General features: G+C 37.6%; 1 protein-coding gene across 3 annotated transcripts in view; it reads left to right on the top strand.

Moving 5' to 3' along the window:
- Nucleotides 1–20,561, top strand: part of pik3r1 (phosphoinositide-3-kinase, regulatory subunit 1 (alpha)) — a 100,724-nt gene that overhangs the window by 67,908 nt on the left and 12,255 nt on the right. For 2 of the 3 annotated variants that reach the window (XM_041185235.1, XM_041185237.1), the window contains 5 exons: nucleotides 1,077–1,169; nucleotides 2,017–2,091; nucleotides 3,870–4,001; nucleotides 5,532–5,733; nucleotides 5,950–6,044. In XM_041185235.1, coding sequence (XP_041041169.1) covers nucleotides 1,077–1,169; nucleotides 2,017–2,091; nucleotides 3,870–4,001; nucleotides 5,532–5,733; nucleotides 5,950–6,044 — 597 coding nt within the window. Of the gene's footprint in view, nucleotides 1–1,076; nucleotides 1,170–2,016; nucleotides 2,092–3,869; nucleotides 4,002–5,531; nucleotides 5,734–5,949; nucleotides 6,045–18,835; nucleotides 18,999–20,561 lie in introns of those variants that run through there. The other variant, XM_041185238.1, reaches the window with a different exon arrangement.

Genomic DNA, 20,561 nt, shown 5'->3' with positions numbered 1-20,561 from the left:
GGCTGTATAACCAGGCCAAACTTAGGGTGGTGCTATTAGTTTTGATTTAATTATTTTGTGCTGAAGGTGGTGAACATGTGGAATAAACTGCTTGTGAATGGTGTGAAAAAATTAGCATAGTTATGTGAAGAATTAAGCAACTACAGCATTGCATTTTGGAATCTGCCAGATGGACTGCAGACTTTTTGTCTTGTATTTTCCTATGAATTCGGTTATCCCCATAGCATCGACTCACTGAAATTTGGCTTCCTTTTTAATTCTGTTCAACATGTCAGTTATTGGAGGACTTGTGAAGTATCCGATCTGCTTAATGCTGTGTTACAGCGTAGCCCCCTCTGACCGCAGGAGTATGGCAGCAGCACCCTCATTTGGTGACAATAGAGCAGCACAGTTTAAAAATTAAAAATGTTAGCAAATTGCTAGGATTGAAATACAAAAGCAAAGAAATCAAGCAAAGCATTTTAATTTTTAAGCAAATTTTCTTCTCTCTTCCCCCACTCGATTTCAGACCCAATCCAAGTTATATATTTGAAACTCCTTTAGCATTTTCAAATATATGTAAGATGAATTGGGTCTGAAAATCAGTATCTAACTGCTATCACTAAAGCAATCTATGGGGTTGCCAATTAGAACAACATTCATACATCTATCAGCTTTCCAATAACATTTTAGGCTCAAAGAAAACAGATGCCAAGAGACTTTTTTAAACCCTTGTTAAATTACAAGCTGGGAGTTATTTAAAGTAGAAATTGGGAGGAGTAACCAGCTCAACAAATCAGAATAACCTTTGAAGGTCTTTGATATATATGGTAATAAATTACTTCAAGTCCCGTATCTTTTAGAACTAAGTCAAACATTAAGCCAGAAAAGTTTCTCGTGATGTTCTGGTAATCAGAATAAAGGTAGCTTGTGAGTACAATCTGTATGTGAGTGCCAGACTTTGTAGAGGGGATGTGTCTGCAATATTGACAGAGTCAATAAGAAAATTTATTTAGGATTTAAAATTTAAACAGTCATGCATTTATTTTTAGACTGTTAGAACATTAACTTAATTCATTTTTTTTTTACTTTTGCAGCTTCTGTTCTACTGGATTTAACTGAGCAGTTCTCGCCCCCAGACATTGCGCCAACAACCCTAGTGAAGTTAGTAGAGGCGATTGAAAAAACAGGTAAGGTTAATAATCTGAATTCATTCCGTAAGTTTCCAAAATAGTACTTTTAGTCCTGATATATGTTCGAATAGGAGATTGTTTTAAAAAGACTGCCAAAGTCTTAAACATGGTATGGATAAAATTGTTTATCTTGTAACTGTAGTTTTTGTAAAAATGTGAATTTTGTTTGGTTGCAAGTATTGATGTAATTCAGGTCTGGAGACTGGTAAATATTAATTTGCACTGGAGTAATATATGGCATTTGCCAAATAAGTATTCTTAATTGCGAGCACTCAATAACTATCCATTATGCAACTGATTTGGAAATTATTGTCTCAAATTGCAAATGTTTCTAGTTATTTATTGATTTTTATTTCAAATATTCGTATATCTGGATTGGAATTTTCAATGCAAGAGTTACTGGCAACATGAAGAACAGCCAATTTTAAATTTGTCTCTACCACCTTTAATCAATCAAGCTAGCATATGTTAAAGGTTTCCTAGATTTAAAAATTAAACCATAGTAACTTCAAAACCGTACAGCAGATTTAATTCTAAGCCATCTTTTAGCAGTATCCCTTTGATAATGTTGATTCTTTTGTAATGCGAGTTACTCTTCATTGTATTCTTATAATCAGAGTATATGTCTCATGGAATAACTGAAAAGTGTAGAAGCTACTGTACCTTTGAACTTAACTGCATTTACCTAGAAATGCTTCAAAAGTGTGGTGTTTGACTCTTTATAGCTCTCTAAATGGTGTAGCTGATCAACTTCAGACCGCATCTTCACAGTTCTTAACTTTATTCTTGTATGACTGGGAACATGCAGTTCACGAATGTAAAAATTTTAATTTTTATTTTACAGGTATAGAGTGTGCCAATTTATACCGGATGTCTGGTTCATGTGGTGGTGCTGAATTAAAACAGTTGTTGGATTATGGTAAATATACACCACATTTGGATATTTTCCAAGTTGCTTGGTACAATGTATATACTGAGTCCTTTTCTATTTGTGGTTTAAGTGTATCGCCACTTAAATGAACTTTTACTCCCTTCTCCTATTTATACCTCACCCAGCATTAAAATAATTGGGGTGGGGGAAGGGATTTGTTGTCAATTTTCAGTCTGTAAATTCCCATCTTTTGCATAACCTCAAGGTGTAGTTTCTGAAAAGCAAGTTGATCTAGGTAGCATTGGATTTGTTCTCAGTGCAGAACTGCTTTGTATGAATGCTACAGTACCACTAGGGGGCTTCTTAATTCTACATATTGTGTTGATAGTGTTACAAAAATTGGCATAAGCTTTAGAATCACCTGTGGAAAAAAAATATCAGCTAATGTACCCATTGTGGGGTGGGGGGTGGGGGCTACCTATCCTGCCCTAAATTTTTTTGCACCCAATTTTAATTCTGCTCAGTGCATTGTGATGAGTTTGTTACTTATAAGTAACTGTGCATTTACACTTATGGTGTACATTCTGCTACAAGGCAAATGTTGTCCCTTTAAGCCATGATATCAATTATCTTTTTTTTTGACATTTAGTCTATATTCAAAATTTGACAGAAATTCCTACACAGCTAGTTTTTCCACTCTCAATTTTTCTTCCCATTTCAGAAGATGCTTATGTTGGCTGTGGGAGCACAGATGCTTTCTGGTTCTGAATTGAAATGATCAATTAGACATTGGTGAACCAGCCTGCTGATAGTCAGACTATCACAATTTTGCCTGGCTCTTTCTTCGCTTAAAGACCACAGAAATGCACTTCCCAAGGAAATGGCTGTCTATTTCTCTTCCTAGCTTAAAAGCAGGGCAGTATTATTAATAGCCCTATTACTACTGCTCTGACTGAGATTGGTAACCTCAGAATGGGTGAGAGATTGAACATTGTCCCATACTGGTTAGTAGGGTGCAGCACTGTTCTATTAACCTAACCATTAGGGAACCCTTATGTTTTTAATTTGAGAACCTGAGATGATCCAAGCTATGCAATTTTACAGTAACTTATGACTATTTAGCGGTTCCTCCATTTAAATTCTTTCATATTCGAGCTGGCTGTTAAGTTCAAAGGATGGCTTTAAGCATTTGAGCAGAAGGAAAGTAGGTGCTCTATCTTGCATTTGATTTCTCCCATATACATGGTGAAAGTAGGTACGTCTCAACTGAGGCAGAGTGGCTGAGGACTCAAAAGAGGGTATAATCTCTGAGGGTGGCGAGCGGGGTGGGGGTCAAGGTCTAGTTGCCCAGGGGAGCAAATGGTGGCAGAGCTCTCCAAATAGGACAGTTTCCAAATACAACTATTACAATAAGGAAGTCATAATTCTACTTGTGTTTCTGCAACTTCCAGTCTAGGTATGTTATAGCTCCAAACAACACTGGGTAAAATTGTAGGGACAATTGGTGAAAGGTGGGAGCAGCCATGTGAAATCAGTGTGCATTTTTCAGACCTGCATTACTGTTCAGAGTCTAATAAATGTCCCATCCCCTCCAGCTCTAATTGGACTACTTCTAAGTGTGCTTCTTTAAATTGTGTTGAAAATCTGCTCAGCACGTAAGGTCTTCTGAAAGTATATCCCATAACAATACCACTGCTTTTTGTAAACAGATTTCTGCATACTTGTAACTCTGTGTTCTTTATAGAGATGAAGGTGCAGTAAAACTCTCAACAATCAGCTTGTTTTGAAAATATTTCTGTAGTCAGGTGCATTTCTCAATTTACTAGATGCGACTTCAGTGGACATTGAGCAGTTTGATCTGCAGTCACTGGCTGATGCGTTAAGGCAATATCTTCAGGAGCTGCCAAATCCTGTCATTCCAGCATCCATCTACAGTGATATGGTTTATATAGCTCAAGGTAAGAAAGAGACAATTTTCATTTATATAGCACCTTTTGCAACCTCAGAACATCACAAAACTAATGAAATACTTTGGAAGTATAGTTTGTTGTGATGTAGGGAAATGAAGAAGCCAATTTGTGTGCAGCATAGTCGCACAGTGATTAGATAAAATGACCAATTAAACTCATGTTCTTACAGTTGAGGGACAAATGTTACATTGCCACGTCAGCTGAGATTGTGCGCTCAAGTCCTGGGGTTTAGTCTTGAACCCATGACCTTCTTATTCAGAGGAGAGAGCACTATCCCTAAGCTAACTAAGCAGAAAATCTTGGTCAGATTGTTTTTTTTTTAAAAAAAAGTAGAAGTTTGCATACTTTTGATCAGCTGCATGCTCAAGTTCATTGAACATTTACATGATTTTAGTAGCTGTTTTCAAACTGTTTTTGCTTTTTTTTAATCTAAGTACAAATTCTCCAAAATAAGACCCAAAATTTCAAGCCGGATAATAAAACAGGTAGTTTCAGCTAACAAATGCTGATATATTTTTTAAATATTTTGTCAGAGAACGAACTCACCAGAACAATCAAGTAAAAAAACACAATGCGAGCAAAGTGCCACAGTGTTTTATTTAATTTTTCTATAGCATTGATTGGACATTTTGAAAAGTTCAGATAAAGTATTTTTTTATGTTCCCTATTCTCTTGCACACCCTCACACCACCACCCCTCTGAACCCACAACACCCAGTCCATCATCTTCAGTTTGCTCCATATCTGCTTTAATGTTTGCTTATCCTCTGACTAAATGTCTTTGTTTTAAGTATTGAGATAGTCCAGGTGACATCACACATTGTGGTTAGAACCTGTGATTTTTGTTTTATGTTTTGAACTCTGCTCTCATTTGTGAAAACTTCAAGTTAAATTCATTAAGTGTGCAAACTGTGATAAATGTTATATCCTATGATGGTAATAGGTTGTCTGCAGATGTCACCATTACATTTGTTAACAAGAAGCAACAATACTCAGTTAGTGCTGTAACCCTCTGACATGATCTTGAATGTGACACACAAAGTACTGAGACATAACCACCATTTGTACTATGTGGTTTGTAAATTTTGGGTGTGATTAAGTTACAAAGATTAAAAACACAGAAGACTTGTTGCACAGTCTACAGGACTATTAACCTGCACAAAGTATTAACCTTTTATATGATTGCACTATGCAGACGGAGGATGTGGTTGGTGTTCTTATCTGCTGTATCTATAAATTGTCCAATCACCTGCATCACAAGAAATAGCAGACCTATGGAATAGTACATACTAAGTATTTGTGGTCAACATCACAATGCGTACAGTTTTCCACTAGCTGCCCACAATACCATTTTTAAGGGTTTCCTTATACCGGACACAGATTGTTAACTGTCAGTAGTCTAATTTTTTCTTTAAAAGTAGCATGTTGAGCTGTACTGGATTTTGATCAAGAGTGCTGAATGTTGGTGTTCTGTTGCTCCACTCTTGACAGCCATGATTTTTAATTTCTCTAAATGTAGAGGTACTCAATACAGAGGAGTGTGCACAGTTGCTAAGGAGAGCTATCCGGTCCCATAATGTGCCTCACCAGTATTGGCTTACACTTCATTATTTGATCAAGCATTTCTGCAAACTTTGCCAAAGCTCTGGGAAGAACAACCTGAGTGCAAGAACATTGGCAGAAATCTTCAGTCCTTTGCTTTTCAGACAACAGGCAGCAAGGTATGTATGCAACCAGTAAGACTGTTCCCTAAGGCACGCACTTGTGTATTTTGTAAAACATTGGAAAAAATACATTAATTGTCCTAATAGCCTAAATAACATCTTTTAGCATTTTGAAATATATGTTTTTTAAAATGGAAATGTTTTTGGTTCAGATTTGCATTGTTTAACTTTATGATTTGGATTGTGGATTAATTTTTACCTTTGCTTATCTAGCTCAGATACAAATCCCGAATACCACATTAAGATTATAGAAGTACTTATAGCCAGTGAATGCCAAGAAACACAAACTACACAAGCACCAGCACCAGGTAAGGTCCCATCTAGCTATGCATCTTGGCTAAATGTTAAAAATAACTTGCAGTTTATGTAGGCTTGAGTGGTTTTCTAACTAGGCAGGATTACTTTTCCCCTTTAGTATAAGAGCAAATAGGGTTACAAAATGTAAATCATTCAGTTCTTAAAGAAATTAGATTATTAACGTAAGCTGTAATGGTTTCCCTTCTTGTATCGTTGCTTGGAATTATTATTTATCTTTTATTTGTACCAGCGAGATTTTTTTTTCTTTTTAAAGTGTGCAATTATTTAGTTGCAAAATATCATTTAAATGAGATGACTGTTGAAGTTCAGGTATATTTTGTAAAATGAAAGTTTTATATTCAAACATATGCAGTAACATCACTGAACAGATACTGGACAAATTTTGTTTTGCCGCACTGGGTTTAGTCAGTTTTGCAGCAGCACTTTAATGCCTGTGTGCTGTCTAACATTCTATTCATGCCTTTGGTGAAGAACTAAATGCAAGATCAGGTTTTTAAGTAACTTTTTAAATGTGTCCTTGAATAAATGTTTGAATGTGAACCTGGCCAGTAAGGCTCACCAAGATTAGGTCTCTTCCTAGCTGTCTCATTTAGATTCAGTCTTGTAAGTATAATATAGCATATCCTGCAGAACTATTTGCTCACTGCCATTTTTTTTGCCTACTGATTCTTCAGTTATGAGATTATATAATAAAATTAAAAATGCAGCATACCATATGGCTTTTTAAAAAATGATCAGTTGCCTAAAATATGGGATATTGCATTCTTAAGTATTTGTTTTAATTCTTGAAAATGCAGGAGCCCCTAAATATCAATGCTATATTCTCTTGTACGTTTTTTTTTATAAATTAACCTGTATAAAGTGAGTGAAAAATTATTTCTTGACTTCCATTAAGAGACTCTTGCTGAGGTGTTTTAATTAGCTAGTTGCTGACCTCGAATTTCGGTCATGTAGTTTAGTCCTTTACAACTTGTCTCTAACTGGACAACTCTTACTGGGCTTTGCCATTCCTTTTTTCTTCAGCCCTCCTCTTTTTTCATGAAGAGCTGGGAGAAGAGAAGCCTTTGACTTCTTTAAAGTTGTTCAGTTTTGGATGATGAATAAAGCTTTGCATCTTGATCCAAGTTTGAACTCGTGAAGTCATGAGGTTTACGAGTTCAACTGCTTATTAATTTTTGATCAAGGGTGGAGTGGGAAGGCACCTATGAATTTTTCTTGATTTTTTTCTTGTCAAGGTGAAGACCACAGACTTGTAGATATGTTGAAATCACTCATAACTGATCTGTAAGGGAATCTAGGGTTATGGGGAGCAGACAGGAAAGTGGAGTTAGGACCAAGACCTTATTGAATGGTGGAACAGGCTCAAGAGGCCATACGCCCTACTGCTGCTCCTATTTCTTATGCTCTTATTCTTATGTTCTTAACCCTCTGCATTTTCAGTCGGTGCATTGAAATTTACTACTAAATGATTTCAGGTTTTATAAGTTGATTTAGATACTGATGTGGTCATACTGAAGTACTTCTGGATGAATGCACTATGGCATCTATCATCTCTAATTGTCCCAAATCTTTCTTGAAAGAACTAAATTGAAAATCAAACAGTTAAATCAAGGGTTGGATAGTCTCTAAAACATGATTGTGTGGGTAGTAAGATAGGTTCAAGGCCCTTGTCAAGTTCCCACTTTGGCTGTGCTGTTGTGGGAAGCTGCCCCCCACAGGTGGGAGCCTCACTTTTATAATGACATTTTAAAAGGCAGGTTTATAACATTCCTAGAACAGCTGTTCGAATGCCCAGGTTCTGTTAAAATGTGGCTTCCTATTAGGCTGGAGTTATATTTTTGCTTGGTGCAAAGTCCAAGCAATGCGAAATTACCTGCTCAAAATGATTTCTCTTGCTGCACCACACTAACCTTGTACTACCACTGTTGCATATGTGCATCCTTGAAATCATCTTGCATTGACGTGGAAATGGTGGTGTAATGGCAGTGTTAAATTTCACTTGAGTTTGCAATACTTTATCAATATTATCTTCTTAGTCTACGCCATAAAATCTAGTTTGAGAAATGGTATAAATAAAGCAATAGATCTAACTAAACTTAGCTATTAACTAAAATGATAACATTTTGGATAGAAGTTTTGCATTGGGAGGCTTTCAGAGGATATGGTAGCATAATGGTAATGTTACTGCGCTAGTGATCAAAAGTCCTGGAGAATAACCAAAGGGAGTCCAAATGCCATCAGGGCAGTTTGAGGCAAAAAACCTGGAAACAAAAAGTAGCTATCAATAAAGATAACCATGAAATTGTTGGATTATCATGGAAATCTGCTGACCTTATCTGGCTGCAGCCTACATGTAACTCCAGCCCCACACGTAAGATGATTGACTATTAATGGCCCTCTGTGCCCTAGCAAGCCAGCCCATTATGTCATAACTTTCTCAAAGCAACTAAAGATGGGCAGTAAATGCCACAATTGTTAGCGATTACTTTATCCCAAGAATGATTTATAAAAAAGGCAATGTTTAGCAAAAACAGAATTAATTTTGATTCTCTGATTTGGCATGCTGCAGATTGTGATAAGCTTATCTTTTTAATAGTTCTGCAATTTATGGGAATGTCCACTTAAACATGTTTTTTAAAATACGTTTGGTGTCGTGAGTTGAAAATGGGCAGGATGTACTATACTGTTTTTAAGTTCATATTGGTGCCTATAATATAAAAATATACCTGTATGCAAAAGCCTCTAGTTCTGCTTAGAGGTAGCAGATTATTATTGTTTTAATTCATATGAGGAGAAGCAATATTAAGACCATAAGACATAGGAGTAGAAATTAGGCCAGTTGGCCCATCGAGTCTGCTCCGCCATTCACTCATGGCTGATAAATTTCTCAACCCCATTCTCCCATCTTCTCCCCGTAACCTTTGATCCCCTTACCAATCAAGAACCTATCTTGGTCTTAAATACGCTCAATGACGTGGCCTCCACATCCTTCTGTGGTAATGAATTCCATCGATTCAACACTCTCTGGCTAAAGAAGTTTCTCCTCACCTCTGTCCTAAAAGGTCTTCCCTTTACTCTCAGGCTGTGCCCTCGGGTCCTAGTCTCTCCTACTAATGGAAATATCTTCCCCATGTCCACTCTATACAAGCCTTTCAGTATTCTGTACGTTTCAATCAGATCCCCCCTCATTCTTCTAAACTCCATCGAGTATAGACCCAGAGTCCTCAAACATTCCTCATATGTTAAGCCTTTCGTTCCTGGGATCATTCTCGTGAACCTCCTCTGGACCCTCTCCAGTGCCAGAACATCCTTCCTGAGATACGGGGCCCAAAATTGCTCACAATATTCTAAATGTGGTCTGACCAGAGCCTTATAAAGCCTCAGCAGCACATCCCTCCTTTTATATTCTAGTCCTCTTGAAATAAATGCCAACATTGCATTTGCCTTCCTAACTACCGACACAACCTGCAAGTTAACCTTAAGAGAATCCTGGACTAGGACTCCCAAGTCCCTTTCCACTCCAGATTTCTGAATTCTCTCCCCATTTAGAAAATAGTTTATGCCTCTTCTTCCTACCAAAGTGCATGACCTCACACTTCCCCATATTGTATTCCATCTGCCACTTCTTTGCCCATTCTCCTGACCTGTCCAAATCCTTCTGCAGTCTCCCCACCTCCTCAATACTACCTGTCCCTCCACCCATCTTTGTATCATCTGCAAACTTAGCCAGGATGCCCTCAGTTCCTTCATCTAGATCATTAATGTATAAAGTGAAAAGTTGTGGTCCCAACACTGACCCCTGCAGAACTCCACTAGTCACCGGCCACCATCCTGAGAAGGATCCCCTTATCCCCACTCTCTGCCTCCTGCCAGACAGCCAAGCTTCTATCCATGCTAGTAGCTTGCCTCTAACACCATGGGCTCTTATCTTACTGAGCAGCCTCCTGTGCGGCACCTTGTCAAAGGCCTTCTGGAAGTTCAAGTAGATAACATCCATCGGCTCTCCTTTGTCTAACCTACTCGTTACCTCCAGAAAGAATTCTAACAGATTTGTCAGGCATGACCTCCCCTCGATGAAACCATGCTGACTTTGCCCTATTTTACCATGCACTTCCAAGTATTCTGAAATCTCATCCTTAATAATGGACTCTAAAATCTTACCAACGACCGAGGTCAGACTAATCGGCCTGTAATTTCCCATCTTTTGCCTGACTCCCTTCTTAAACAGGGGGGTTACATTAGCAATTTTCCAGTCCTCTGGGACCCTTCCTGACTCGAGTGATTCCTGAAAGATCACCATTAACGCCTCCACTATCTCTTCAGCTACCTCGTTCAGAACTCTGGGGTGTAATCCAGGTGATTTATCCACCTTCAGACCTTTCGGTTTTCCTAGCATCTTCTCCTTGCTAATGGCCACCATACTCATCTCTGCCTCCCAACTCTTGAACTTTGGGGACATTACTCGTGTCTTCCACCATGAAGACTGACGCAGTTCCTCCATCATTTCTTTGTTCCCCACTACTACTTCTCCAGCGTCATTTTCCAGCGGCCCAATGTCCACTTTTGCCTCTCTCTTACCCTTCATATATCTAAAAAAAAAACTCTTGCAATCTTATTTTATATTACTGGCTAGTTTACCCTCATATTTAATCTTCTCCCTCCTTATTTCTTTTTTAGTTGTCCTCTTGGTCTTTGTAGGCTTCCCAATCCCCTGGTTTCCCACTGCTCTTCGCCACATTGTCTGCTTTGTCTTTAGCTTTTATGCTGTCCCTGACTTCCCTTGTCAGCCCTGGTTGCCTCGTCCTCCCTTTAGTATGCCAGTTTTCCAGTATTGGCATTGTTTCTGCATTAAGGAGTACTACATCAGGCGTCGCATGGATCTGGTATGGTGTAAGTGTTTGAATTTTGCACCAAAAATGTGCTTTAATCCCCAACTCAGGAAAGCATTTGCCACTGCATTGATGTATTTTTGTTCCCTTTCACATTTCCCACATTAGTTATCCCTTTGGCCTGAGTGAGTTTGCAGTTGTGCTGAGCTAGGAAAGACACCTTTAAAATAATTTAATTTAATTTTGACTAGAGAGAGAGCATATAAGACTTTTATCCCATCCAAATACTGTGGCTACGTGAGCAGATCAGAGGCTGGGAAATTAAGCAGTGAGTAACTCACCACCTGATTCCCCAAAGCCTGTCAGCCATCTACAAAGCACAAGTCTGGTGTGTGATGGAATATGCTGCACTCGTGTGGATGAATATAACTCAAGAAGCTCAACACCAGCCAGGACAAAACAGCCCTCTTGACTGGCATCCTGTCCATGACCTTAAACATTCATTCCTTCCATCACTGACACACTGTGGCAACATTGTGTACAATCTACAAGTTGAACTGTAGCAGCTCACCCTTGGCTCCTTCAACAGCACCTTCCAAACCTCTCCCACTTAAAAGGACAAGGGCAGCAGAGGCATGAGAGCACCACCACCTGCAGGTTCCCCTCCATGCCACTTGCCATCCTGACTTGGAATTGTGTTCCTTCACTGTTGCTGGGTCAACTTCCCGGAATGCCCTCCCTAACAGCACTGTGGGTGTACCTACACCATATGGACTGCAGAGGTTCAAGAAGAGCTTACCACCACCTTTTCGAGGACAGCTAGGGGATGAGTGACAGGTGCTGACCTGCAAGCAACACTCGCATCCTGTGAAAGAAAAAAAAATCAGTGTACTAGTGTGCTAACCCACTAATTTACCCAGTCTACTTGTAAAGTCATCATAACAAAGAGAATATTGAAAAATAAATGTTCATGGCAGTATTGTGCTTGAAAGTTGATTTGTAGTGACTGTGCCTTCTTTGAAGCACTTGTTTATAACTGTTTGGAATTCCTGTTTACTAAATTAGTAACTGTGTAGAGGTCTACATAAGGTAGGGTTTGCTAATTTTAAGACCACAAAGCGTGATCTAATCTCTTCCCTCCTTACTTGCTGAAGCCCAGGATCAGAGCCATCAGTTATAAACAGTTAGGTTCCAACAGATGTTTCTTCTGCTTTCATCTCATTTTATACTCTAGATGGGTTTCTGTATTGGAACAGAGAGAACCCCTATTAAATCAGTTCTGTAAGATATGCAATGGTCAACTGATTGCCTATGTCATAATATTTAATGGTATGTCATGTTCCTGAGGTGATATCTAGTATGGTGCATTAAACAAAAGTACAACAGTAGATGCTGAATAATTAGAGTTCATTCATTTTGACAGTTTGATTTTTGTATTGCATGGGAAATCTCCTTAGCTAAGTTGAGAGAAAAGAAGATTTGCTAGAGTTAAGTTAAATCCAGTACTAAATTGGTTAGTCAGAATAATGTCCAAGGAGAGATGGATTTTTTTAAACTGCAAGCTACTTTCTGTGCCCGTTCTAGTCAGCCTGTTGTGAAGATCAGACTTTGTTCACGTTAAAGTAGTTGGTCTCAAACAGACATAGGCTTTCAAGCAATTTTATGTATCAATCTCGTTATCCCAAGCAAAGTGTTCAGTATTGTAACATATTGATCATTAGTATCTAGATTTGACCTTCTTTGGTTTTATTCATTCATTTAACTTGGCTGCCATGTAACAACTAATGCACTTCAAAAATAACCCATTGTCTGTAAAGTACTTGGGGGAGTACTAAGGATATAATTCATTTGTAATTTTTTATTTTGTGGAATATAGAAAAACTTGTCAACTACAAATCCTTCCAAGCGTAGTCAACGTTGTAGGAAGTTCAGGGTGGCATCTCTTAATAGCTTGTACCTTCTCTTGTAACATGTTGTGTGAATTCTAAAGGATGTATAACAATGTTAGATTTTCTGCAAATAAATGTTTAACTTTAGATTCCTAAAGGATAAATGTGAACTTCTATGTTCTATTTACTATAGGAAGGAATAATAGAATAAAATGAATGGCTATCATGGTGCCTACAACTGAATTATTGTAGAAGTGGCTGAGATTGTGCAGATGCAAAAGAAGTTCAATAACGGCCTGTAGCTTTAAAGCCAAAGCTTCTAGGCAAACCTAGAACAAAAATAAAACACTGTGGATGCTGTAAGTGTGAAATGAAAATGGGAAGTGCTGGTCAGGCAACATTTATGGACACAAACGCAACTTTGAACCTTGTTATATTTTACATGAAGTTTTATATTTATCCTGAAGAGGGCTCTGAATATTAAAGCAGAAAAAATGTGTTGACTTTGAGGTAATATGTATATGTAGTTTTTTTGTCCTTTGCATTTTTCCTACCACTCAGGAAGGTGCTGATTTCTATTGGCTGCAATTCCAGGAACAGCCTATTGGAAACCTTACCCATCGGGCCATTTTTCATGTCTGACCTTAGACAGTGGCCAGCACAGGCTATTCGACTTTAAAGGGCATGAAGCTCATGCATGAAATTTCTCACCAAGCGTTAAGTCATTTGCATTTATGGTAGGAAAACGATCGGGAGTTCTTGTGTGGTGTAGGCATAAATGCCCTTTGATATTTTATTCAGAACAAAAAATTGAAGTGATTGTTTTGTCTTCAGGACTTCCATATGGCTCTGAGGCCAGGTTCCTGTCTGAGCCATACAAACCAGCCATGTCTGAAGTTTGATACCTGGTCTGTACAGAGTTAACTGACTATACATTGCTCCAGTTTAGGGGAGGGAAAATTTGCCAGAATTCCTGATTGATTGTTATACAGTGATTTTCCTGTAGAAAGTATATGTCCGTTTGGACACTGAGCAAAGACGTGTATGGCTGGAGAGCCTGCTGACATTCATCAAGTCTGAAGTGAGGAATGGTAATTTTGGCAAGTTGCTAAAGATGGTCCACAGAATTGCATCCAACAAGGAACCATGCAAGAGAAAGAAAATAGTTTAAACATGAATGGATTTCCACTATCTAGGACAGAGCCTACATTTTTGGAGATGGGGATGTAGAGAGTTTTTAAATTATCACATTGAAACATCCTAAAGCCCTTTTACATAGAATAATTTCTGAAGTGCAAAACTGAAATTTGGTCTTAGCCCTGTGAAATATTGTGTGTATTTCATTCACTATCTTGGATTTTACTCCCATTCTTTCTACCTCTTTCCCAGATACTAAACTTATCTTTCTATTGTTTTTATTTGTAAATCATAACACCTAATCTTTTGAATGCTGGGGAAACAAATTTATCTTTTAAAGCCATTTTTTAATTTAAATAAAAAATATTTTCTAAAGCTTTCTAGTGGAAATCATAAAGTAAGATTGAAGTGATATACAGAGCTCTGGGACGTTCTTTAATTCACAATATATTTTCTGCATAAAATTAATTATGAGTGACTTTCTAATTATTCCTGGTTTGATGCCTAGTCTATAAAAGTAGCTGTTGCCAGCTGAAATTGAAATAAAATGCTAGAATTTACTTTGATGTCTTTGAACAAGGGGAAAAAGCAGACAGATTCTTGCTCCACTATGATGCTTGAAGGCTTCTTCCTCTAAACCTTATAACTTGAGTCCAGAATGCTGTATTTAAGCCATTCATTGGAGTTAACAGGCAGGGTTTAGCCCTTGCTGGGCAGGCTCGGAGGGGGCAGTCGGGAAGCCAGCCGCCACCTGCGATTGAGGCAAGTAGGCGATTTCATGCTGGTGGGCCAATTAAGGCACGCCCAGCATGAAACAAGAGCGGCAGCACTCAGTGGCTGGGGGTGGTGGGGAGTGTGAGCTTCGCACAAGTGCGTGCATGAGAATCACCCTGAGGCACAGAGCTGGCTTAGAGAGATGAAGAGTTTTCAAAAAAAAATTTGATAAGTGTTATAAAACATGTCCCCTCATGTGACTCTGGTCATGTTATAAGTGAAATTTGAAAAAAAAATTATTTCATTTTTATTTGATGTTGGAAACCTCATCCCACCAGTGGATGAGGTTTCCAAAAAAGTGCAAAGACCACTTGGTTGGATGGGCAGCAAAAAATTTAAGTTAATTGATTCTTTAATGGCCCTAATAGGCCTTTTAATTGTCGGCGGGTGCGCTGCCGATTCCCCCACACACCCGCTGACCGAACTATCGCGTGAGTGCATGTTGATGTCTGGACACTCTCACCCAGCCCCTACACGCGTCATTTCATGCTCGAGCAGGTCGGGCGCGCGCCCGCCGAGGTGAAAATTCTGCCCAACATTTCCCTTCAGTAAAATTTGCCATTTCCCTTAAATTGTCAAGTATGTCACTTCAATGTTTCTGTTTTTCTAAAGAGAATAAGTCCAATTTAATTCTTCCTTATAATATGGACTGCTGGTACCTGAAATGTGCATTTAATTTTTTTTTAAATGAACAAACACTTGTCTTTGTGCCTTGTGAAATCATGAACTCACCACAAAAGGAATCCCCACAAGTTCAGATTGAACTCAAATAGCCTGCGTGAATGGGCCTCAATTGTTGTGAAAAGCATATGTAGCGCTTTAGAATTAAAATCATTTAGCTGTGGTGTGTAGAATAAAAGGCCATATCTTTTGATAGTAAATGTTAGTGGTTTGAGAAGTGAATATTCATTAATTATTGTTAGTGATGAATCCAGTTAGAAACTATAAAGGTGCATATCGCGTAATGTGTCCATAAACTGCCTTTTTTGGTTTCTAATAGTTACATTTTAATATAAAAAAATTAATCCTAAACACTGTTTTGTTACTTTTCATAAACTTTGCTAAAGCTGATGAGCTTACTGTCAGCCAGCCTGAGAAATTCAGTTTAATTCTCCATCTCTATGCAGATTGAGACTTGGTTAAACTTTCCTAATGAGACTCTGGAATTTAAACTTGTCTTTGGTTGGGAGTAAATGCTCAGGCAATTTGTATTTCACCATTAAAACGGATTAAGAAGTTTTGTACTGAAAACTGCAATTTAAAAAAAACCTTTCTGGTGTGGCAACTTAGATCTGTTTAATTTCTTGATTGGCAAGTATTCTTCAGTCTGTGCACTTTGGGTTGCCTGCCACGTGGGCATTTTTATTATTGAAATACACTGAGGACTGAAATATGAGCCGTCTAATATAATGCAGAGTCGCCTTTGTTCTGCACCTGTAGTCTGACCTGAGGGGATAGATGGAGTCAGGCTCTAAGTTGGATTGCTAGTGGAGGAAAGCAGCTCAAGGAAGGCTTTGATTCTATTTTTGCTGAACCAGCTTAGCTGCTTCCTGCATTGGCAGCTTGAAGTAGTTTGGTTTCTGTAATGTTATGTTCAAATACAGTGATTATTATAAGAAAGTTTACAGTGCCTCTCAAACAGGCCCTGACATTTTCAGTATTAGAAATTCCCTTTTAAATACAAGTTGGATTTTTATTAATGAAAATTAGCCAAATTTCTAATCTACAGTCTTCCTCCTCTTTGTTGTCCTCCTCCTCTCCACCACCACCGCCCCCCCCACCCCCGTCCTGTCCTGAAAGAAATCCCTAACTCAGCAAATATTTGAGCTTGCCTAGGTTAATGTTTAAAGAGAGATCTTTATCATTAGTTAAATGCAGACCACTGACTGTGCTGCGAGTACAGAACTTGGGTTCATTTTTAATGATTAACTTTGTGCTCTGCAAAGGTATCTGTACACTCATGCAAAGAGTTCATTTATTAATCACATGCATTTCTTGACTAGCTAATCACAAGAACCCGATGTTCAGATACAGGCCTTCATGTTTTCAACGTTGATAGTATGGTACTTCTGTTAGCACTAAACCGTGCCTTGAAACCACTTGGGGAAGGCAAAAGGCCACCAGCTTTTGGTTATTATATCAAGTTGTCAGAGCTACATAGTTACACAAGCTAACGCGAGGAGTCTGCTTGAGAACAGATGATCAAAATATCCAATGAAGCAGAAAAAACACAATTGATGCATAGTTCAAGATGTAAGCTTGTCTATGAATGTGTACTTTATTTTATTTTAAATTGCTCCTCCAGAATTACAGTATGACTTTTAGATGGAATGTGATTTTTATTTTTCTTTGTCCCCCCCAGACCCTATCCCCAGTGCCTAGCTTAGCATATATCTGGCATTTGGCCAGACCATGCAGATGCAGTGGAAAATCACCTGTCTGTCATTTGTTCTGTCTATGCTAGCTTAGCATATGGTGTCGCAGCAAGCTAGACTGGTTTGAGCTGAGCATTAACCTGATTGTACAAGTGTATGGATCCAGGGTTTGGCTCCTTTGGTAAAGCCCTGAAGGCATAAAAATTTCCTGCCCTAGTTGTGGAACTCCAGCTATTTTTTCTAGTTTTAAAAACTTTTTTTTAACCTGCATAGTAAAAAGTAAGGAGACTTAATTTTGTACATAGTATTTTATCACAATGTGCCTTTCCAAATTAGCTTATTACAGTTTAGTTTAAACATAGGTGTTTTTTAACTTTAAATTTTTAAATTAAATAATTGTTTTAAATCTACTGTGTATATGAAAACTTGCAGGAAATTGTCAAGTGCTTCATTTACACGTTTAGTGGAAAAACTTGTTTCAGTTTTGCATATTGTGCAAACAGCAGTGGATGCCTCCTTTTCCTCCCATTGGAGTTTTGCTCCAAATTTTTTTTATTCGCTCGAGATGTGGGTGTCACTGGCAGGGCATTCCTAATTGCTCTTGAGAAAGTGCTGGTGAGCCACCTTCTTGAACCACTGCAGTCTGTGTGGTGTAGGTAGTGTTTTGTTTACTGTTGAGAATAGACAGATGATTAGTGCTGGAAAACTTTTGAAAATAATCTATAAAGGATTCTTTATGAGAAAAATATTTTGAATTATTGTTAATTGCTATAAATGATGTCACAATTTTGTGTAGTGGGTTATGCTTGGATTTTACATGGAAGTTCTTCATAAATATATTGGGCTGTTGGTATATTGCCTGTTAACCCACGGTGATTTGGGATACAAAATGATAGTATGAAAGTGAAAGTCTCTGACCCAATTTCTGAGTTGAGTTAAATGAAGGCATGTGCATCTTATTGATTAAGCTTCACATTAGTTTAGACCTCCTATGTTCTTGTAAACTTTTTAATATTAGGAGAAAGTGGATGTTTCAACCCACTCCATGCTAATGTTTAGTTCTTGCAAGAGCAGAGCTCTGCATACATGCAAGCATTTTTGTATAGAGCCTTCTGCTGGTTGGGACAAGGGTGTTCTATTCTTCTAGCTCTTTCAGTTGGGCATCATACTATTTAGATGCCTGTTTCACCTGCATCTGTGATATAATGGCTGCATTAAATTATTGTGGATGTGCATTTAAAAAAGTTGTTTACTAAATCTTTATTCGCTTAACTGGAATATATATTTTAACTCTCTTTCAACAATGCATGGGTGTGTTTAAATGTGCTGTAATTTTGTTCATATAAGACATGTCATCTAGGATTCAAATAGGCCTAAAATAGTGTAAATCTTTCTAAATGTCAAAACTTCTTGGAATGGACTAGCTGTGTGTAGTGCCAGATGCATTGAGGAGCCTACGTGCTGCAGTTAAGCTTTTGTCAGGCTGCCAGAAGTGGGCTGTACCAAACTGGAAGCACTAGATATGAAATAGAAAATTATCAGTGTTAACTTATTCTGCAGGATTTTAGTCTGTTATCTGTTTTTGTTTTAATTTAATTTTTTTCCACTTACTGAATTTTGGAACTGATACATAAATTGATACTGAAAGCCACTGAATATAGGAAATGAGCAGGAGTGGTCTGGTGACATTATCTTGATTGGATTGGCTGTAGTGTATGATGTAAGAGGTTACAGTGCAGCCCTTCATAGGTTTTAAAATGAATTCCAAGACACCATTATAAAAAGACTGCATTTCTTCTTATGATTGACCCTGAACAGCAATGTTTGAATCTTGATGTGCAACACAGTTTGGAATATGGAAGAACTAGAATTAGACTATCATAGAGCAGAAATTCACTGTGCCACAGATTTGATGTTTTACATAGAAATGGATCCACCAGGTAATTCTACAACAAAATCAAAACAGCACTGGTTTTAATGTAGGTATTTGTGTGTGCAATCTGACAATGAATTGCCTTTTTTTTAGTGATTGCTGAAGGTTAGAATTGTTAAACGTTTAAATTTTCAGACTAGACAAAGCACATTTGTTCATGATGAGGAACGTTTCCACCCCCCCTTTGTACTGGATATGATAACTTCAGAGCTGTAGGGGGTACTTTAGTCATTGCTTGTAACTCCATTTAACAATAAATGGGACTAGCCTTTTTTTTAATCCTCGTCAAATCTGCAATAGAGGCAAAAACTTTAAATCTATATAAATGCTACCATAAATATTTGTGATATTTTTACCTTGCTTTATAGGGCTAGTAGTAAATGGCTGGTATTCAGGAAGAAACATCACAGTGCATTTTCCTGAAACGTTAAGTGGCAATGTAAAAATTGTGCATTTTTCAAGAATTTATATACTGAATCAACAGATTTTAGATCCTGGTATTGACTCTAATGACGCCCCTAGGTCTGCACAGAAAAGTTGTACCTTTTATTAGATAAAGTATCAGAAAGATATTTTATTGAGACAAGTGGACGATCCAATTGACACTATTATAACAGTATATATGCATTTGCTGTTCACTTGTGCAATGAAATTGTAGTTTGTTTGTAGGAGTGAATTTTAAGAAGAAAGTTGTTCAATACAGGATTACTTCTGCAGTACGACCTGAAGTATATCTTATATTTCTGGAGCTAAATTGACAAAATGTTGCATCACTTTAAGATCAAATACTTGGTCACCCTGTCTGCTTTTAGTTTTACCTGTTTGATTAATACGAATTATTTTTTGAAGAGTCTTATTCAGTTAAATATTTAGTTTTATTACAAGTTAGGAATAATAAGTTAAATTTAGATTTTAATCAGTATCACTTGCATAAAAATTGTTGAAATGAGTGCAAATAGTTGATTTATGAAAACTTGCAAGTGATTTTTTTGTATAGATACACATACAGCAGAATTAGCTGAAATCACCATCACTTTTTAAATGTGCATTTTTAATGACCAGGGTTGTGGTTGGTGTGAGATACATCCCAGTGACCATATTTAAGCTTTAGCTAAAATCCTGTAAAGAGCTGGGCTATGCTTAGTAATGTGTCTATATTAATGACTAATCTTTGAAGGTTTAATGTCCACTGAAGCTGAAAAAATCCTGCGGTATTGTTTTTATTGGCTGTAGGATCTGGTTCTGTATGGTTCATTTAAACAGCATTTTGAGCAAGCTTTCAGTGCAGAGCCTTAACCCTTTCATTGTCATTTTCTCCCCCACAACTAAAGCACTTAAATGGATCTTGAATATATTTTGAACTAGCTTTTTGGAAATTATATCCATAAATTTGAAATTACAAAGCTGTCTTTTGAAGATAAATGAGAATATTTGAAAAATGTTGAGAATTTCAGATTTTAAGATATCCATTATATATCTGCCAAATGTGTTATGATTTGATTGCTCTTGATTATAGTGGTAAATTGAATACCCAATTAATAATTATTATCATTGACCTTATTTCCTGCTG

This window comes from Carcharodon carcharias, chromosome 4 (assembly GCF_017639515.1).
Source record: "Carcharodon carcharias isolate sCarCar2 chromosome 4, sCarCar2.pri, whole genome shotgun sequence".
Taxonomy (NCBI): domain Eukaryota; kingdom Metazoa; phylum Chordata; class Chondrichthyes; order Lamniformes; family Lamnidae; genus Carcharodon; species Carcharodon carcharias.
The sequence above is the reverse complement of the archived record's forward strand: the minus strand, read 5'-3'. Positions and strand labels throughout refer to the sequence as shown.